The sequence below is a fragment of the Bufo bufo genome, chromosome 5, assembly GCF_905171765.1.
Source record: "Bufo bufo chromosome 5, aBufBuf1.1, whole genome shotgun sequence".
Classification (NCBI taxonomy): Eukaryota; Metazoa; Chordata; class Amphibia; order Anura; family Bufonidae; genus Bufo; species Bufo bufo.
The window spans coordinates 374,774,952-374,791,188 of record NC_053393.1 but is presented as its reverse complement, the minus strand read 5'-3'; the positions used below and the strand labels follow the sequence as shown (position 1 = coordinate 374,791,188).

The 16,237-nt window shown below is 45.0% G+C and overlaps 1 protein-coding gene across 6 annotated transcripts; it reads right to left on the bottom strand.

The window, feature by feature from the left end:
- Positions 1-2,293: 2,293 nt before the first annotated feature.
- LOC121001155 (zinc finger protein 333-like) lies at positions 2,294-16,201 on the bottom strand. Of its 6 annotated transcripts, none has more exons than XM_040432096.1 (5): positions 16,129-16,201; positions 13,845-14,958; positions 12,179-12,305; positions 10,004-10,117; positions 2,294-3,280 (listed from the first exon to the last, which is right to left on the bottom strand). In XM_040432096.1, the coding sequence occupies exons 2-5, from the start codon at positions 14,937-14,939 to the stop codon at positions 2,451-2,453; spliced, it is 2,166 nt and encodes a 721-aa protein (XP_040288030.1). In that variant the 5' UTR covers positions 14,940-14,958; positions 16,129-16,201; the 3' UTR covers positions 2,294-2,450. The 6 variants fall into 6 exon arrangements, with proteins under 6 accessions (XP_040288030.1, XP_040288027.1, XP_040288026.1 ...); XM_040432093.1 differs by having other exon boundaries at positions 16,086-16,165; XM_040432092.1 differs by lacking the exon at positions 16,129-16,201 and adding an exon at positions 16,010-16,127.
- Positions 16,202-16,237: the final 36 nt, after the last annotated feature.

Genomic DNA, 16,237 nt, shown 5'->3' with positions numbered 1-16,237 from the left:
GAAAGCTGATAAGGAGGGGAGATCAGACTAAGGGTACTTTCACACTAGCGTTTTTGTTTTTCGGTATTGAGTTCTGTCCTAGGGGCTCAATACCGTTAAAGAACTGATCAGTTTTATCCTAATGCATTCTGAATGGAGAGCATTCCGTTCAGGATGCATCAGTTCAGTCCCTCTTACATTTTTTGGCCGGAGAAAATACCGCAGCATGCAGTTTTCTCTCCGGCCAAAAATCCTGAACTTGCCGGAATGCCGAATCCGGCATTAATTTCCATTGAAATGCATTAATGCTGGATCCAGCCCCAAGTGTTTCGGCAAAACTGATCCATTCTTTCCGTCCGCGCATGCACAGACCATTAAATCTGTAAAAAAAAAATTATAATATTCCGGATTAGTTTTTCTGGATGACAACCGGAAAGACGGATCCGGTATTGCAATGCATTTGTGAGACGGATCCGCATCCGTCTCACAAATGCATCCGTTTGCATACAGATTGCTGGATCCGGCAGGCAGTTCTGGCGACGGAACTGCCTGCCGGAATTCTCTGCTGCAGTGTGAAAGCACCCTTACAGACACAAGAACTTCTCTGCTCTTCAAAAGCTGTGTAGAGGCAGTGCTTCTATCAGGCTCAGGAGCTCAGCTCGCTCGGACATGCCCCCATAGGCTAGATCCGACTCATACTAGAAACAGATCTAGCCTAACAGGCAAATTCGGTGGAAGTGAGGCCCCCCCCCCCCCCTAGTGGCCATGACTTTACAGCTTTTTTTTTTTAGGTGGACGGAGGCAGATTGCTTTCAATGTGTCGCGGTTCCGCCTGTGACAGGAACTAGAAGATCGAGTTGACTGGCTGCATGTGATTGACAGCCTCTTTGGTTTCACCTTTTTGTGTTGTTGCTGGGGATGACCACACCTCTTGTCTAAGGTGTAGCTTAACTGCTCATTCCTTCTCCTCTATTTAGTCCGGCCTCACCCATCATGCTATGCGGTTGATAGCTCCTTGTTTGTGGAAGTCCTGGTGTTGGTTCTCTCTCAGTTCCTGCTCGTCCGCATACTTCTGGAAGTTAAGTTTATCTTCTTTGTTTGTTGTTTTCCCCTATCTGCTGATATTATGCCTGAGGGGGTCTCCTATTCCTTCATCTGGGAAGGAATAGGCCATCCATGTCCTGACACTATCTGCAGGGCCCTGTTAGGGTTAGATAGGGCTTAGGTTCCTGCATATGAACATTCCTACCATCTGGGTCTGTTCATACGGATAGCAGTCAGGGCTCGGCCTAGGGACTCACTAGGTGTGACCTTTTTCCTTTCCCTAGGTTCCAGGCCTAATACCTCTTCCCTTCTGTGTTCAGTGTGGAGTGTATTTACCACACTGCACCGTGTGAACATTGTATGAAAGTACAGCAACTTTTTTTTAAGCTGGGCTCCAAACACTTTGTAGACCGCCTCTTGGAGATTCTTTGGAAAGAATTTTAACACTGGTTGATTGAAAGCATTTTAAAAATTTCAACTGATAGGACACCTCCAATGGGCAGAGAGGTTCAATTATTGGAATCCTTTCATGATGGAGGTCATGGTAAACCCAAATAAAGGATGCTACTAAGACCCATAGGACACGTCAGAAGATACATTTCAATACAATTCCTCTTTCATATCAGCCCTTATTCCGATACCATGTTTTCAGCTAGAAAACAGGAATGCAAGGCAGCCAAAGCTTCTTTATTTTGTACATCAACTAGTTTTCTACTGCCTTATTGTAAAACATACAACACATTTACTGCAAAACTCTAGAAAAATATGTCTTACTCCTTCCTGAGTAAACAGACATTTTTATTGGTGACCCAAGCACATGGTGCAAACAAGGTGGCATATGAACACTGCAATCACTTAAAGGGAATCTGTCACCAACTTTATGTTGCCCATACTAACAGCAGAATAAAGTAGAGACAGGTGAGTTGATTTCAGCGGTCTGTCATTTATAAGTTAAAATTAAGTGGTTGCCGAGAACCAACATCATAATCAGTGCAGACTGGGCCTGGAAAAGAGTCCCGGCCTCCTGAGAAGAGTCCCTGGTCACTCATGAATTCCTGCTCTCCTGCCCACCTGCTGATGACTGACAGTCTTCTACCTAGTTTTCTCCCTTTCTCTCTAGGAGAGAACTGCCAATCATCAGCAGATGGGTGAGGAGGGCAGGAGATTATGAATAACCAGGACTCTTCTCAGGTAGATTTGACTCTTTTCAAGGCCTGGGCTGCAATGATTATGATACTGGTTCTCGGCAACCACTTACTTTTAGCTGATAAGTGACACACTGCTGAAATCAGCATTTCTGTCATTATTTTATGCTGCCCTCAGAAAGGTCAGCATAAAGTTGATGACAGCTTCCCTTTAAGGCTTTTGATGCTTGTAGACGGTGTTGTACTACATCTTTTTTCCATGGCCTTCCAGCTCATTCTCCCTCAGCTTTGGAGTTCCAGTTCCTTTGGCAGAACAGACGCGCCTTCCTGAATTTGCTTGAGGAGAAGAAGCTGACCTTGCTGTTCAAAATCAGGAAGTAACTGTGAGCCTATGTGCTCCTGCCGATGCTTGTCATAGCTTGTCTTGCTACTGAAGCGCTTGCCGCAGAAATCGCATATGTGTATCTGTTCTTCCATGTGAATTCTCTGATGTTCGCTAAAGTCCTCCTCCTCCATGAAGCCTTTGCCACAGATGGAGCACACAAAAGGTTTATTTCGGTTGTGTATCATTTCATGTTTGTGAAGGGCGTACTTTTTAGCAAAGCGTTTCCCACATTCTGAGCAAACATATGGATTCTTTTTCAAGGTTACTCCAAGATGGTTATCGAGGGCCTGTTGGGAAGCATAACGTCTCCCGCATCTGGAGCATATAAATGGTTTTTCTCCAGTATGAGTCAACTCGTGCTTCAACAAGGCTTTTGCATTCTTGAACGGCATGCTGCACTGAAAACAAGAGAAGCCGTTCTCCAAAGCGTGAGATTTCTGGTGCAAGACAAGGCCACAAAAACGCTTGAAGCGCCTTTCACACTTGCAGCACCTGAATGGTTTCTCATCTACAGCTGGCTTTCGGCCGAGTAATGGGTTCACTTCACAAAATGGCCCCGATCCATACGGGTGCGCATAAAGATCTGTTGCGGCCCCTGACATTATATCTTCAGTTTGCTCTATGCAGAAGGTTAGAAAATCATCAATGGTTTTCGTCAACCGTTCGGAGAACTTGTGTAGATTATAGTTCTCTTCAATGGAATTTACAGTCTTCATGCCGGTTAAATCTGTTGAAAGGAAGCAAAGAAATTGGACAACATATTGAAAAAAAATATATATATTTAATAATAAATTCATGCAAAATAAGCATTAAAAAGAACCTATCATGATGATCAGGCAGTCTGATCTGCCCACATAGTGTTATAGAGCAAGCTGAGTTGAGCAGATTGATATATTGTTTTTTGGGGGAAAACTAATAAAAAAAAAATATATAAATTAGTTTCATATAAATTATGGTAGTAAAAATAATATTAATTTAAAAAAAAAAATACTATTCATATAAATCTCCACTGTCTCTGGGCCCAGCTGTCATTTGGTAGGTCCTATCAGTGATTGGCAGCTATATTTACACTCATAAAAGGACAGTTTCCACTGGACTCCTAAACCCTGAATGAGCGGGGTTTACAATAAAAAATAATAATAAGTTACACAAAAGAGTTTTACACCAAACTATATATCAAGCTGCTCAGTTCCTGCTGTTCCAAGATGTGATGCCAGTAGATTGGAGAACATTTTCATGGTGACAAGTTCCCTTTACCTCCAAAGATGATGCTGGTATGTCCACTGGCACAAGTGTAAAAGAGATGGTGGGAGATGTTGCCGGGAGAATGGGAGGTCTGGTGGACTAAGCAGCCACACACATGCAAAGTTCATCATCATCAGGAAAGACTTTTGGCCTCTGCAACCCAACTGCCCACTTTCCCTCAGCTGCTTTTAAACCATTTGTGAAGATATTGCTGGTCACACATTTGATCTTGGGATGGGACTATTTATACCAAGGGACCTTACAAGGATTAGGTTTATGAATTCTGAATTAATATAGGGGCCTCCCTCTAATAATTAAAGTGGTGAATGGTTTAAAAAAATAAAATTTAAAGAAAAGCCTCTCTGGGGAGGCCTTTCCTGTTCCGCAAAGAAATGACCTATCAATGATTGGAATGGGCGCTGTGTAGTGCTTAACCACCTCAGCCCCCAGTGCTTAAACACCCTTAATGACCAGGCCACTTTTTACACTTCTGACCTACACTACTTTCACCGTTTATTGCTCGGTCATGCAACTTACCACCCAAATGAATTTTACCTCCTTTTCTTCTCACTAATAGAGCTTTCATTTGGTGGTATTTCATTGCTGCTGACATTTTTACTTTTTTTGTTATTAATCGAAATTTAACGATTTTTTTTGCAAAAAAATGACATTTTTCACTTTCAGTTGTAAAATTTTGCAAAAAAAACGACATCTATATATAAATTTTGCTCTAAATTTATTGTTCTACATGTCTTTGATAAAAAAAAAATGTTTGGGTAAAAAAAAAATGGTTTGGGTAAAAGTTATAGCGTTTACAAACTATGGTACAAAAATGTGAATTTCCGCTTTTTGAAGCAGCTCTGACTTTCTGAGCACCTGTCATGTTTCCTGAGGTTCTACAATGGCCAGACAGTACAAACACCCTACAAATGACCCCATTTCGGAAAGTACACACCCTAAGGTATTCGCTGATGGGCATAGTGAGTTCATAGAACTTTTTATTTTTTGTCACAAGTTAGCGGAAAATGATGATTTTTTTTTTTTTTTCTTACAAAGTCTCATATTCCACTAACTTGTGACAAAAAATAAAAAGTTCTATGAACTCACTATGCCCATCACGAAATACCTTGGGGTCTCTTCTTTCCAAAATGGGGTCACTTGTGGGGTAGTTATACTGCCCTGGCATTCTAGGGGCCCAAATGTGTGGTAAGGAGTTTGAAATCAAATTCTGTAAAAAATGACCTGTGAAATCCGAAAGGTGCTCTTTGGAATATGGGCCCCTTTGCCCACCTAGGCTGCAAAAAAGTGTCACACATCTGGTATCTCCGTACTCAGGAGAAGGTGGGGAATGTGTTTTGGGGTGTCATTTTACATATACCCATGCTGGGTGAGAGAAATATCTTGGCAAAAGACAACTTTTCCCATTTTTTTTATACAAAGTTGGCATTTGACCAAGATATTTATCTCACCCAGCATGGGTATATGTAAAAAGACACCCCAAAACACATTCCTCAACTTCTCCTGAATACAGAGATACCAGATGTGTGACACTTTTTTGCAGCCTAGGTGGGCAAAGGGGCCCATATTCCAAAGAGCACCTTTCGGATTTCACAGGTCATTTTTTACAGAATTTGATTTCAAACTCCTTACCACACATTTGGGCCCCTAGAATGCCAGGGCAGTATAACTACCCCACAAGTGACCCCATTTTGGAAAGAAGACACCCCAAGGTATTCCGTGAGGGGCATGGCGAGTTCCTAGAATTTATTTTTTGTCACAAGTTAGTGGAAAATGCCGATTTTTTTATTTTTTTTTTCATACAAAGTCTCATATTCCACTAACTTGTGACAAAAAATAAAAACTTCCATGAACTCACTATGCCCATCAGCGAATACCTTGGGGTCTCTTCTTTCCAAAATGGGGTCACTTGTGGGGTAGTTATACTGCCCTGGCATTCTAGGGGCCCAAATGTGTGGTAAGGAGTTTGAAATCAAATTCTGTAAAAAATGACCTGTGAAATCCGAAAGGTGCTCTTTGGAATATGGGCCCCTTTGCCCACCTAGGCTGCAAAAAAGTGTCACACATCTGGTATCTCCGTACTCAGGAGAAGGTGGGGAATGTGTTTTGGGGTGTCATTTTACATATACCCATGCTGGGTGAGAGAAATATCTTGGCAAAAGACAACTTTTCCCATTTTTTTTATACAAAGTTGGCATTTGACCAAGATATTTATCTCACCCAGCATGGGTATATGTAAAAAGACACCCCAAAACACATTCCTCAACTTCTCCTGAATACAGAGATACCAGATGTGTGACACTTTTTTGCAGCCTAGGTGGGCAAAGGGGCCCATATTCCAAAGAGCACCTTTCGGATTTCACAGGTCATTTTTTACAGAATTTGATTTCAAACTCCTTACCACACATTTGGGCCCCTAGAATGCCAGGGCAGTATAACTACCCCACAAGTGACCCCATTTTGGAAAGAAGACACCCCAAGGTATTCCGTGAGGGGCATGGCGAGTTCCTAGAATTTATTTTTTGTCACAAGTTAGTGGAAAATGCCGATTTTTTTATTTTTTTTTTCATACAAAGTCTCATATTCCACTAACTTGTGACAAAAAATAAAAACTTCCATGAACTCACTATGCCCATCAGCGAATACCTTGGGGTCTCTTCTTTCCAAAATGGGGTCACTTGTGGGGTAGTTATACTGCCCTGGCATTCTAGGGGCCCAAATGTGTGGTAAGGAGTTTGAAATCAAATTCTGTAAAAAATGACGAGTGAAATCCGAAAGGTGCTCTTTGGAATATGGGCCCCTTTGCCCACCTAGGCTGCAAAAAAGTGTCACACATCTGGTATCTCCGTATTCAGTAGAAGTTGGGGAATGTGTTTTGGGGTGTCATTTTACATATACCCATGCTGGGTGAGATAAATATCTTGGTCAAATGCCAACTTTGTATAAAAAAATGGGAAAAGTTGTCTTTTGCCAAGATATTTCTCTCACCCAGCATGGGTATATGTAAAATGACACCCCAAAACACATTCCCCAACTTCTCCTGAGTACGGAGATACCAGATGTGTGACACTTTTTTGCAGCCTAGGTGGGCAAAGGGGCCCATATTCCAAAGAGCACCTTTCGGATTTCACTCGTCATTTTTTACAGAATTTGATTTCAAACTCCTTACCACACATTTGGGCCCCTAGAATGCCAGGGCAGTATAACTACCCCACAAGTGACCCCATTTTGGAAAGAAGAGACCCCAAGGTATTCGCTGATGGGCATAGTGAGTTCATGGAAGTTTTTATTTTTTGTCACAAGTTAGTGGAATATGAGACTTTGTATGAAAAAAAAATAAAAATAAAAAATCATCATTTTCCACTAACTTGTGACAAAAAATAAAAAATTCTAGGAACTCGCCATGCCCCTCACGGAATACCTTGGGGTGTCTTCTTTCCAAAATGGGGTCACTTGTGGGGTAGTTATACTGCCCTGGCATTTTCCAGGGGCCCTAATGTGTGGTAAGTAGGTAAATGACCTGTGAAATCCTAAAGGTGCTCTTTGGAATGTGGGCCACTTTGCCCACCTAGGCTGCAAAAAAGTGTCACACATGTGGCATCGCCGTATTCAGGAGACGTTGGGGAATGTGTTTTGGGGTGTCTTTTTACATATACCCATGCTGGGTGAGAGAAATATCTTGGCAAAAGACAACTTTTCCCATTTTTTTATACAAAGTTGGCATTTGACCAAGATATTTATCTCACCCAGCATGGGTATATGTAAAATGACACCCCAAAACACATTCCCCAACTTCTCCTGAGTACGGCGATACCAGATGTGTGACACTTTTTTGCAGCCTAGATGCGCAAAGGGGCCCAAATTCCTTTTAGGAGGGCATTTTTAGACATTTGGATACCAGACTTCTTCTCACGCTTTGGGGCCCCTAGAATGCCAGGGCAGTATAAATACCCCACATGTGACCCCATTTTGGAAAGAAGACACCCCAAGGTATTCAATGAGGGGCATGGCGAGTTCATAGAATTTTTTTTTTTTTGGCACAAGTTAGCGGAAATTGATATTTTTTATTTTTTTCTCACAAAGTCTCCCGTTCCGCTAACTTGGGACAAAAATTTCAATCTTTCATGGACTCAATATGCCCCTCACGGAATACCTGGGGGTGTCTTCTTTCCAAAATGGGGTCACATGTGGGGTATTTATACTGCCCTGGCATTCTAGGGGCCCTGAAGCGTGAGAAGAAGTCTGGAATATAAATGTCTAAAAAATTTTACGCATTTGGATTCCGTGAGGGGTATGGTGAGTTCATGTGAGATTTTATTTTTTGTCACAAGTTAGTGGAATATGAGACTTTGTAAGAAAAAAAAATAATAATTCCGCTAACTTGGGCCAAAAAAATGTCTGAATGGAGCCTTACAGAGGGTGATCAATGACAGGGGGGGGGGGGGGGGATCAATGACAGGGGGGGGTGATCAATGACAGAGGGGGGGGTGATCAATGACAGAGGGGGGGGTGATCAATGACAGAGGGGGGGGGTGATCAATGACAGGGGGGGGGTGATCAATGACAGGGGGGGGGGGTGATAAATGACAGGGGGGGTGATCAGAGAGTCTATATGGGGTGATCACCACAGTCATTGATCACGCCCCTGTAAGGCTTCATTCAGACGTCCGTATGCGTTTTGCGGATCCGATCCATCTATCAGTGGATCCGTAAAAATCATGCGGACATCTGAATGGAGCTTTACAGGGGGTTGATCAATGACAGGGGGGTGATCAGGGAGTCTATATGGGGTGATCACCACAGTCATTGATCATGCCCCTGTAAGGCTTTATTCAGACGTCCGTATGCGTTTTGCGGATCCGATCCATCTATCAGTGGATCCGTAAAAATCATGCGGACGTCTGAATGGAGCTTTACAGGGGGTTGATCAATGACAGGGGGGTAATCAATGACAGGGGGGTGATCAGGGAGTCTATATGGGGTGATCAGGGGCTAATAAGGGGTTAATAAGTGACGGGGGGGGGGGGTGTAGTGTAGTGTAGTGGTGCTTGGTGGGACTTTACTGAGCTACCTGTGTCCTCTGGTGTTCGATCCAAACAAAGGGGACCACCAGAGGACCAGGTAGCAGGTATATTAGACGCTGTTATCAAAACAGCGTCTAATATACCTGTTAGGGGTTAAAAAAAACACATCTCCAGCCTGCCAGCGAACGATCGCCGCTGGCAGGCTGGAGATCAACTCTCTTACCTTCCGTTCCTGTGAGCGCGCACGCCTGTGTGCGCGCGTTCACAGGAAAGCCCGGCTCACGCGAGATGACGCGTATATGCGTCGCTGAGCGCAGGGCTGCCACCTCCGGAACGCGAATCTGCGTACAGCGGTCCGGAGGTGGTTAATATCCTCTGTTGGGCTGCTAAAGGGAAAACCCTAAACCCTAAAGATGCCAATGCACATTAGGAAAAAGGCCAGCTGAACTTGCTGGTTTCATCATGGCAGGAATTTCAGCTAGACTGTATGGGGGAAGAGGTCACCAGATTGCCCTGCCAGAAAGTGGAGAGCAGGGGGACTGGAGCAGTGCCAAACAGTTCCTTATCAGTATGTCTTTGGAGTGTGGCAGGACACCCAAGCAAACTTGGGAAGAACATAGAAACTCCATGGAGATGTTGTCCTTGCAAGGCACCAGGGCTAACTTTAACCCATTTCAAGGCTTTTTGAAAACAGATTTTCTATCTCCTGGAAAACAACATAAGCCTTCAGACTCCATTCAGTAGGGTGACTTTTTAGCTTTTCTCCATTAGGGCACAGCTGAGTCTCTGCAGTGGCTCATAATGCCCCTCTATCCCTCCTGCCCTCTGCCACACAGATGGGAGGTGATATATTATAAACAGTTTTCCTGTATGTATGAAATGAGCAAGTTGATTCCAATTAATAGAATTTGTTCATGTGGTGCTAAGGTCCGGGTACAGAGGGAAGTGGAGGGACGCATGCACAGTCGGCATCTACACTACTCAGGTAGCTGCAGCAGATCCTCTCCACTACTCAGAGCAACAGCACAGGTTCGAGATGCCCGGCTCTGTCAATCAAGGGGGAGGGGAGTCAATTGAGCGGTGGGTCGGCCCCTTGCTGCTCAAAATAGCTGATTTTAGAGAGTGTTCGATTCACTCATCTCTAATGAGGTAGTCATACTGACCTCTTCTGGCGAGTCCAGGAATCTGAGAACTTCCAAAGTCTTTGGGGTACTTTTCATAGAGATCTTCTCCTTGTTCTATCATAGTTATCAGTGGTGGCTTGACAGTGATCCATCCTGTGTATGTATAAAGATAGCACACGTCACAATAGGTGTTACCCACAAACTTTATGCAGGACTGTTTAGTATCGTGCAGTCTCAGTGGTGATACTGCAGCCATCGCATATGTGTGTATGCTTCCGAGAAATGATCGCCTCTAGGATATGCTATACCTCCTTGCAATTTTTGTGGATGCTCCCGAGAAAGCAATGCAACTGAAAAGCTACATTATGAGCTTGCTCCATCTACAATCCAGTGGCATAAGTAAGTCATTGACGTATGGTGGCTGCAGTTAAATACCCTTCAGATAGGCTCCAGACTATCATTCAGTCATAGGACATTTTCAGAATGTCTGGACTACCTGAGGTCAGATTAAATAAGCTTTAATATACAGTGGGGCAAAAAAGTATTTAGTCAGCCCCAATTGTGCAAGTTCTCCCACTCAAAAAGATGAGAGAGGCCTGTCATTTTCATCATAGGTACACTTCAACTATGAGAGACAGAATGATGGGAAAGAATACAGGAAATAACATTGTAGGATTTCTAAAGAATTGGTAAATTCCTCGGTAAAATAAGTATTTGGTCACCTACAAACAAGCAAGATTTCTGGCTCTCACAGACCTGTAACTTCTTCTTTAAGAGGCTCCTCTGTCCTCAACTCATTACCTGTATTAATGGCACCCGTTTGAGATTGTGAACAGGTGTCTTTTATACTGATAACAAGTTCAAACAGTCACACTCCAAACTCCACTATGGCCGAGACCAAAGAGCTGTCGAAGGACACCAGAAACAAAAAAATTGTAGACCTGCACCAGGCTGGGAAGACTAATTCTGCAATAGGCAAGCAGCTTGGTGTGAAGAAATCAACTGTGGGAGCAATTATTAGAAAATAGAAGACATACAAGACCACTGAAAATCTCCCTTGATCTGGGGCTCCACACAAGATCTCACCCCGTGGGGTCAAAATGATCACAAGAACCACACTGTGGGACCTAGTGAATGACCTGCAGAGCTGAGACCAAAGTAACAAAGGCTACCATCAGTAACACACTACGCCGCCAGGGACTCAAATCCTGCCGTGCCAGACGTGTCCCCCTGGTTAAGCCAGTACATGTCCGGGCCCGTCTGAAGTTTGCTAGAGAGCATTTGGATGATCTAGAAGAGGATTGGGAGAATGTCATATGGTCAGATGAAACCAAAAGTAGAACTTTTTGGTAAAAACTCAACTTGTTGTGTTTGGAAGAAGAAAGAATGCTGAGTTGCATCCAAAGAAAACCATACCTACTGTGAAGCATGGGGGTGGGGGGGGGGGACATCATGCTTTGGGGCTGTTTGTCTGCAAAGGGACCAGGACGACTGATCCATGTAAAGGAAAGAATGAATGGGGCCATGTATCGTGAGATTTTGAGTGAAAACCTCCTTCCATCAGCAAGGGCATTAAAGATGAAATGTGGCTGGGTCTTTCAGCATGACAATGATCCCAAACACACCACCCGGGCAACGAAGGAGTGGCTTCGTAAGAAGCATTTCAAGGTCCTGGAGTGGCCTAGCCAGACTCCAGATCTCAACCCCATAGAAAACCTTTGGAGGGAGTTAAAAGTCTGTGTTGCCCAGCGACAGCCCCAAAACATCACCTCTCTAGAGGAGATCTGCATGGATGAATGGGCCAAAATACCAGCAACAGTGTGCGAAAACCTTGTGAAGACTTACAGAAAACGTTTGACCTCTGTCATTGCCAACAAAGGGTATATAACAAAGTATTGAGATTAAGTTTTGCTATTGACCAAATACTTATTTTCCGTCATAATTTGCAAATACATTCTTTAAAAATCAGACAGACAATGTGATTTAATGGATTTTTTTTTCTTATTCTGTCTCTCATAGTTGAGGTATACCTATGATGGAAATTACAGGCCTCATCATTTTAAGTGGGAGAACTTGCACAATTGGTGGCTGACTAAATACTTTTTTGCCCCACTGTATACATACACAATTACTATACATCTGAACCAATACAAGAAATCCTAAGAAAGGGGCAGAAACAAAAGGATGCAGACAATACAAACACCCTTGTATTACCGAGAGAGTGGAGGGTGCGGTAATTCTTCACCATCATCTCCATGTAGAGGTCTTTGTCTTCTTCGCTCAAATATTCCCACTCATCCTTGGAGAAGTAGATGGCCACGTCATCAAACTGAATCTGACCCTGGAAAGAAACATTCCTCCTTAAAGGGGTTATCCAAGACTAAAACACAGAACTCCCAGAGTGGCCGACCCATGGTGGTGATCATACTTACCTGGTCCCAGTCTCTGTGGTTCCCGCACCAGCTCTTCCTCTTCCTGCAGGGCTGAAATCAACATCCTTCAACAGGGGGACACATGACCGCTGCAGCCAATCACCTGCTCTCCTTGCGTCATGTGACCAGTTGTTGTGCCACAAGGGGAGGGGGGGGGGGGCAGGTCACTGCTGCGGGCTGTGATTGGCTGCAGTTGTCAGCCCCCCCCCCCCCCCGCCTCCAATCGAAGGATGTTGATTTCAGCCCTGCAGGGAAAGGTAGAGCCAGCCCAGGAGCAACAGAGACCATACCCAGCAGCAGGGACCAGGTAAGTATAATCACCATCGCTGGTCGCCCATTAGGAGGTCTGTACTAGTCTTGGATTAGCCCTTCAAGCAAAATTCATCTCACTTTTTCAGCTCATTTTAGGAACCGGTCCTCACTAATAAGGGATTGCTTTTAACCCTATAGTAGATTTCGGTGACTAAGCGAGGGACCCTGGATTATGATTCCCCATTATGGCAGTGCAACCTAATCAAGTGTCTCTGGTCATAGGCTCTTTCCACCTTACTGTATGTAGCCAGTGACTGGGCACCTCCATCCAGTGCTAAACACATTAATGTCACTATCTTACTCCATCCTTCACGCAGAAGCTGACAAATACGGACCCCAGTGTCTTCTGCACCGAGAGCATTATGGAAGTGGTGAAGGACTGAGTACGTAGCATAATGTGTGGCGATGCAACATTTGATGGCATAGTACGAAAAGGGGCATAGCAGCTTGCAGAAGTAATATGTGGAAGTGACCATAGAGCCCTATGGGAGATTGTAACAGTTATGCTTCTACTGTGGGGGCCAAATCAAGAATGCACATCACATCTACCATTATGCAGAAGAACATTTAAGGGGTTGTCCACTCCTTGTATATTGATCAGTATCGGATCGGTAGGGTTCTGACACCCCCAGCGATCAGCTGTTCTGCAGCAGCTCCAGATCTGATACTCCACAGCTTCATCCATTGTGTAGAGGACAGAGCTGGTAACCACTGAAATGAACAGGAGCAATGCGGCAGTGAACAATGGATAGACCCAGTGTGTGGACTACTGCAGAAGCAAAGGTGAGGAATGTCAGACCCCCACCGATCAGATACTGACGGACTATGCTAAGGATAGGCCCAACGCTATAAAAGACTGGACAAACTCTTTAATGTAGATGTTGACATGTCTTAGACAACATTTATTATGGGTTTCAGACACTTTTTGTGCCTCTATAGGCCGTTTCAAAAAGTGGTTTAGTGGGTGTGGGATACATTGGCTTAATTTAACCACATTTTTTGTGCAAAACATTGGTGTAAAGTAGACCAAGAGGTGGAGTAAGATAGTGAAATATGTCTAACATGTCTAGACCTCCGACTTCATATCACAACATATCTGCTTAGTCATCTTGAAGACTGCATTACAAAAGACTTACAGGCTCGTACAACATATATCTGTGCCTGTCTATTCTCTGAAGGTCCTCCAGGAATAACTGATCGGCCTCCCAAGCTTCATAGGCAGGTAATGCATTCACCACCGGTCCCATGTCCTGTACAAACATAACACTCCTTTGGAGGGCTGGATCGCCATCTTGAACAGCAGCGTGACTACCCCAGGCCGTCTGCTCTGCCTGTGTGGAGCTTTCCTGGAAGGTGTGAAGAGTTCGAAGATATGAGCTCCCACCTTCTGGACATTGGACACCTTGGCTTTTATTTCTCAAGGGGATGTCTGCCTGAGTGGCAATACTCTTATTGAGGTTGGTGGTGTTGGTGGAGGTATGTTTCACTTTGGGAATACTGTAAGCACTACATGTGACATCCACGTACGTAACCAACTCAGGTTTCGATTTTGCACCCTTTCTCCTGCTGTCCTGAGGCTGTCTGTTCACTTGCTTCACTGAGGTGGTTTGCGTAGTCAGTTCATAAGAGACAGGTGGGATTCCATAGCTTTGAACCTCATTCGAGATGATCGGGTGTATTTGGTATTCATTAGGCTGGAAGGACTGTGACTGAACAAGCCCAATGGGCTGACCTGTTGGACCAATCTGGACTGTGGCTGGCTGGAGCCTACTTGACTGTGCCTGGAGTCCACTGAGCTGGTAAGGTTGTGGCTTAAGTCCAAGGGTCTGAACTGAAGTGCCAGCCTGGACTGCAGAAGGCTGAAGTCCGCCAAGCTGGAGTATCTGAGGTTGCAGGCTCCTGGCTTGGCTTGTGGTAGGCTTAACCCCAGCGGGCAGACCTGCCAAGGACGGAGAACCCTCTGTCTGAATAAAGGGCACTTGGAGACCATTGGCTTGTAGTATAGATATGTTATTCCCAATCGGCACTACATTAATCCCTGCTCCATGTAATGCAGTGACCGGCTGCCCTGCAGCCAGGATCAAGTACTGAAGACCACCAAGCTGTAAAACGGGGGGCTGCTGACCAATGGCTGGCGTTAGAGATGGCTGTTTGTCAGGTGCCTGTGTCCTTGTCACCAAGTCGTCACTGCTCTGCGAGTCAGAAGACGGATTTTCACCCTTTTCCTCCATTGCTCAATGAGGACTTTATCTGCATACAATAAAATGTACAGCGTTAGGCAAAAAATCCTAATGGGAGCAGTGCCACAAAAATTGCTGAATGCTCCTATGGCCGACCACCACCCCTGCCCATTACTTTCAGTGGAGAGAGGAATAAGCCACTGCTCTGGCTTAAGGACAAAGGATTGGACCTGCTGAAATGTAACATGCCCGATCTTTTCTTCTCCCAACACCTGCCAAACGAACACTGGCCACACATTTCATAACTATTAGATGGTCGGGCAGGTCCTCTGAAATTAGGACGTTCAGTTCACCCGAGTGTAAGGTGTATGGCCAGTGATAGGACAGGCCACCAGAGGGGAAATCCGCAGCACGTTCCTATTTTGTACATATAAATGGAGCGGTGCCCCCCGGAACCGAAGCTCTGCTCCATTCAAGTGTCCCCCTTTCCATTACCCTCTCCTGCATTCACAGCAGGTTCTCAAGATTCCCTAGCACCAGTAGTAAAAGCACAGCCTAGTGGTCGCAGGACATCACCGCCCCCACATCCTCCTCCAGCAGTGGTCGCAGGACAGCCCAAACCTCTTCCCTCTTAGTTACAGCGGTGCCCCCTCCTTCAGACTCATCTACAGCACTGTTCCCTTCAGGACATCATCTAAATGCTAGTTCTGTGTATAGGACAGGGTGCAAGATGTAGTCACCAGGACCATTGGGGGTGGGCAGGGTGCCCTGCTCGGACTACTCTGGCTCATAAAGGGGTTAAATGAAAATGTGTGTGTGTGTATATATATATATATATATATATATATATAGAGTGTGTCATAGCATTACTCTGTGCTATGCTAAGTGAAGGGAGAGGCTTTGGCACATGACAACCAATCAGGAGGCTGCTTCCATCATCCAATGGCCCGAAGAGACATAAGAGCGGGCACCTGATTCGCTGCTATTGGCCTATGAGTCACTTCTCCGTCCCACCACACCCGTCCTGCCCGTACCAATAGCGCGCATCAAATTATAGTCATGGCTGGGACAAAATGGCTGCTGCTGCACAGAAGACACTTCTCCAGCCCTCCATCACTTACTATACACACAATACGTCCTCTTACGGCGGGCCTGAAGCGCTCGCACCTCATTGGCTGCCTAGTCCTGCGCACAAACCTCTCGTCCTAAGCCACGCCCTACTACTCTGCCACACAATCACCGCGCTCTCTCGCCCGGCTGGGATAGCCACGTCCGCTTCCCCCCAGCACCGGAAAAGGCGGGTTATGTCAGGGTCCCTAACCCCGCCCATAAGCCCGGTCACGCCCCCG

Coding starts and splice junctions, on each gene's coding strand:
- LOC121001155 (XM_040432096.1), bottom strand. CDS start 14,939: ATGGAGGAAAAGGGTGAAAATCCGTCTTCTGACTCGCAGAGCAGTGAC. Junction 12,306..13,844: donor GATATATGTTGTACGAGCCT/GTAAGTCTTTTG, acceptor GTTTCTTTCCAG/GGTCAGATTCAGTTTGATGA. Junction 10,118..12,178: donor CCGCACCCTCCACTCTCTCG/GTAATACAAGGG, acceptor ATACATACACAG/GATGGATCACTGTCAAGCCA.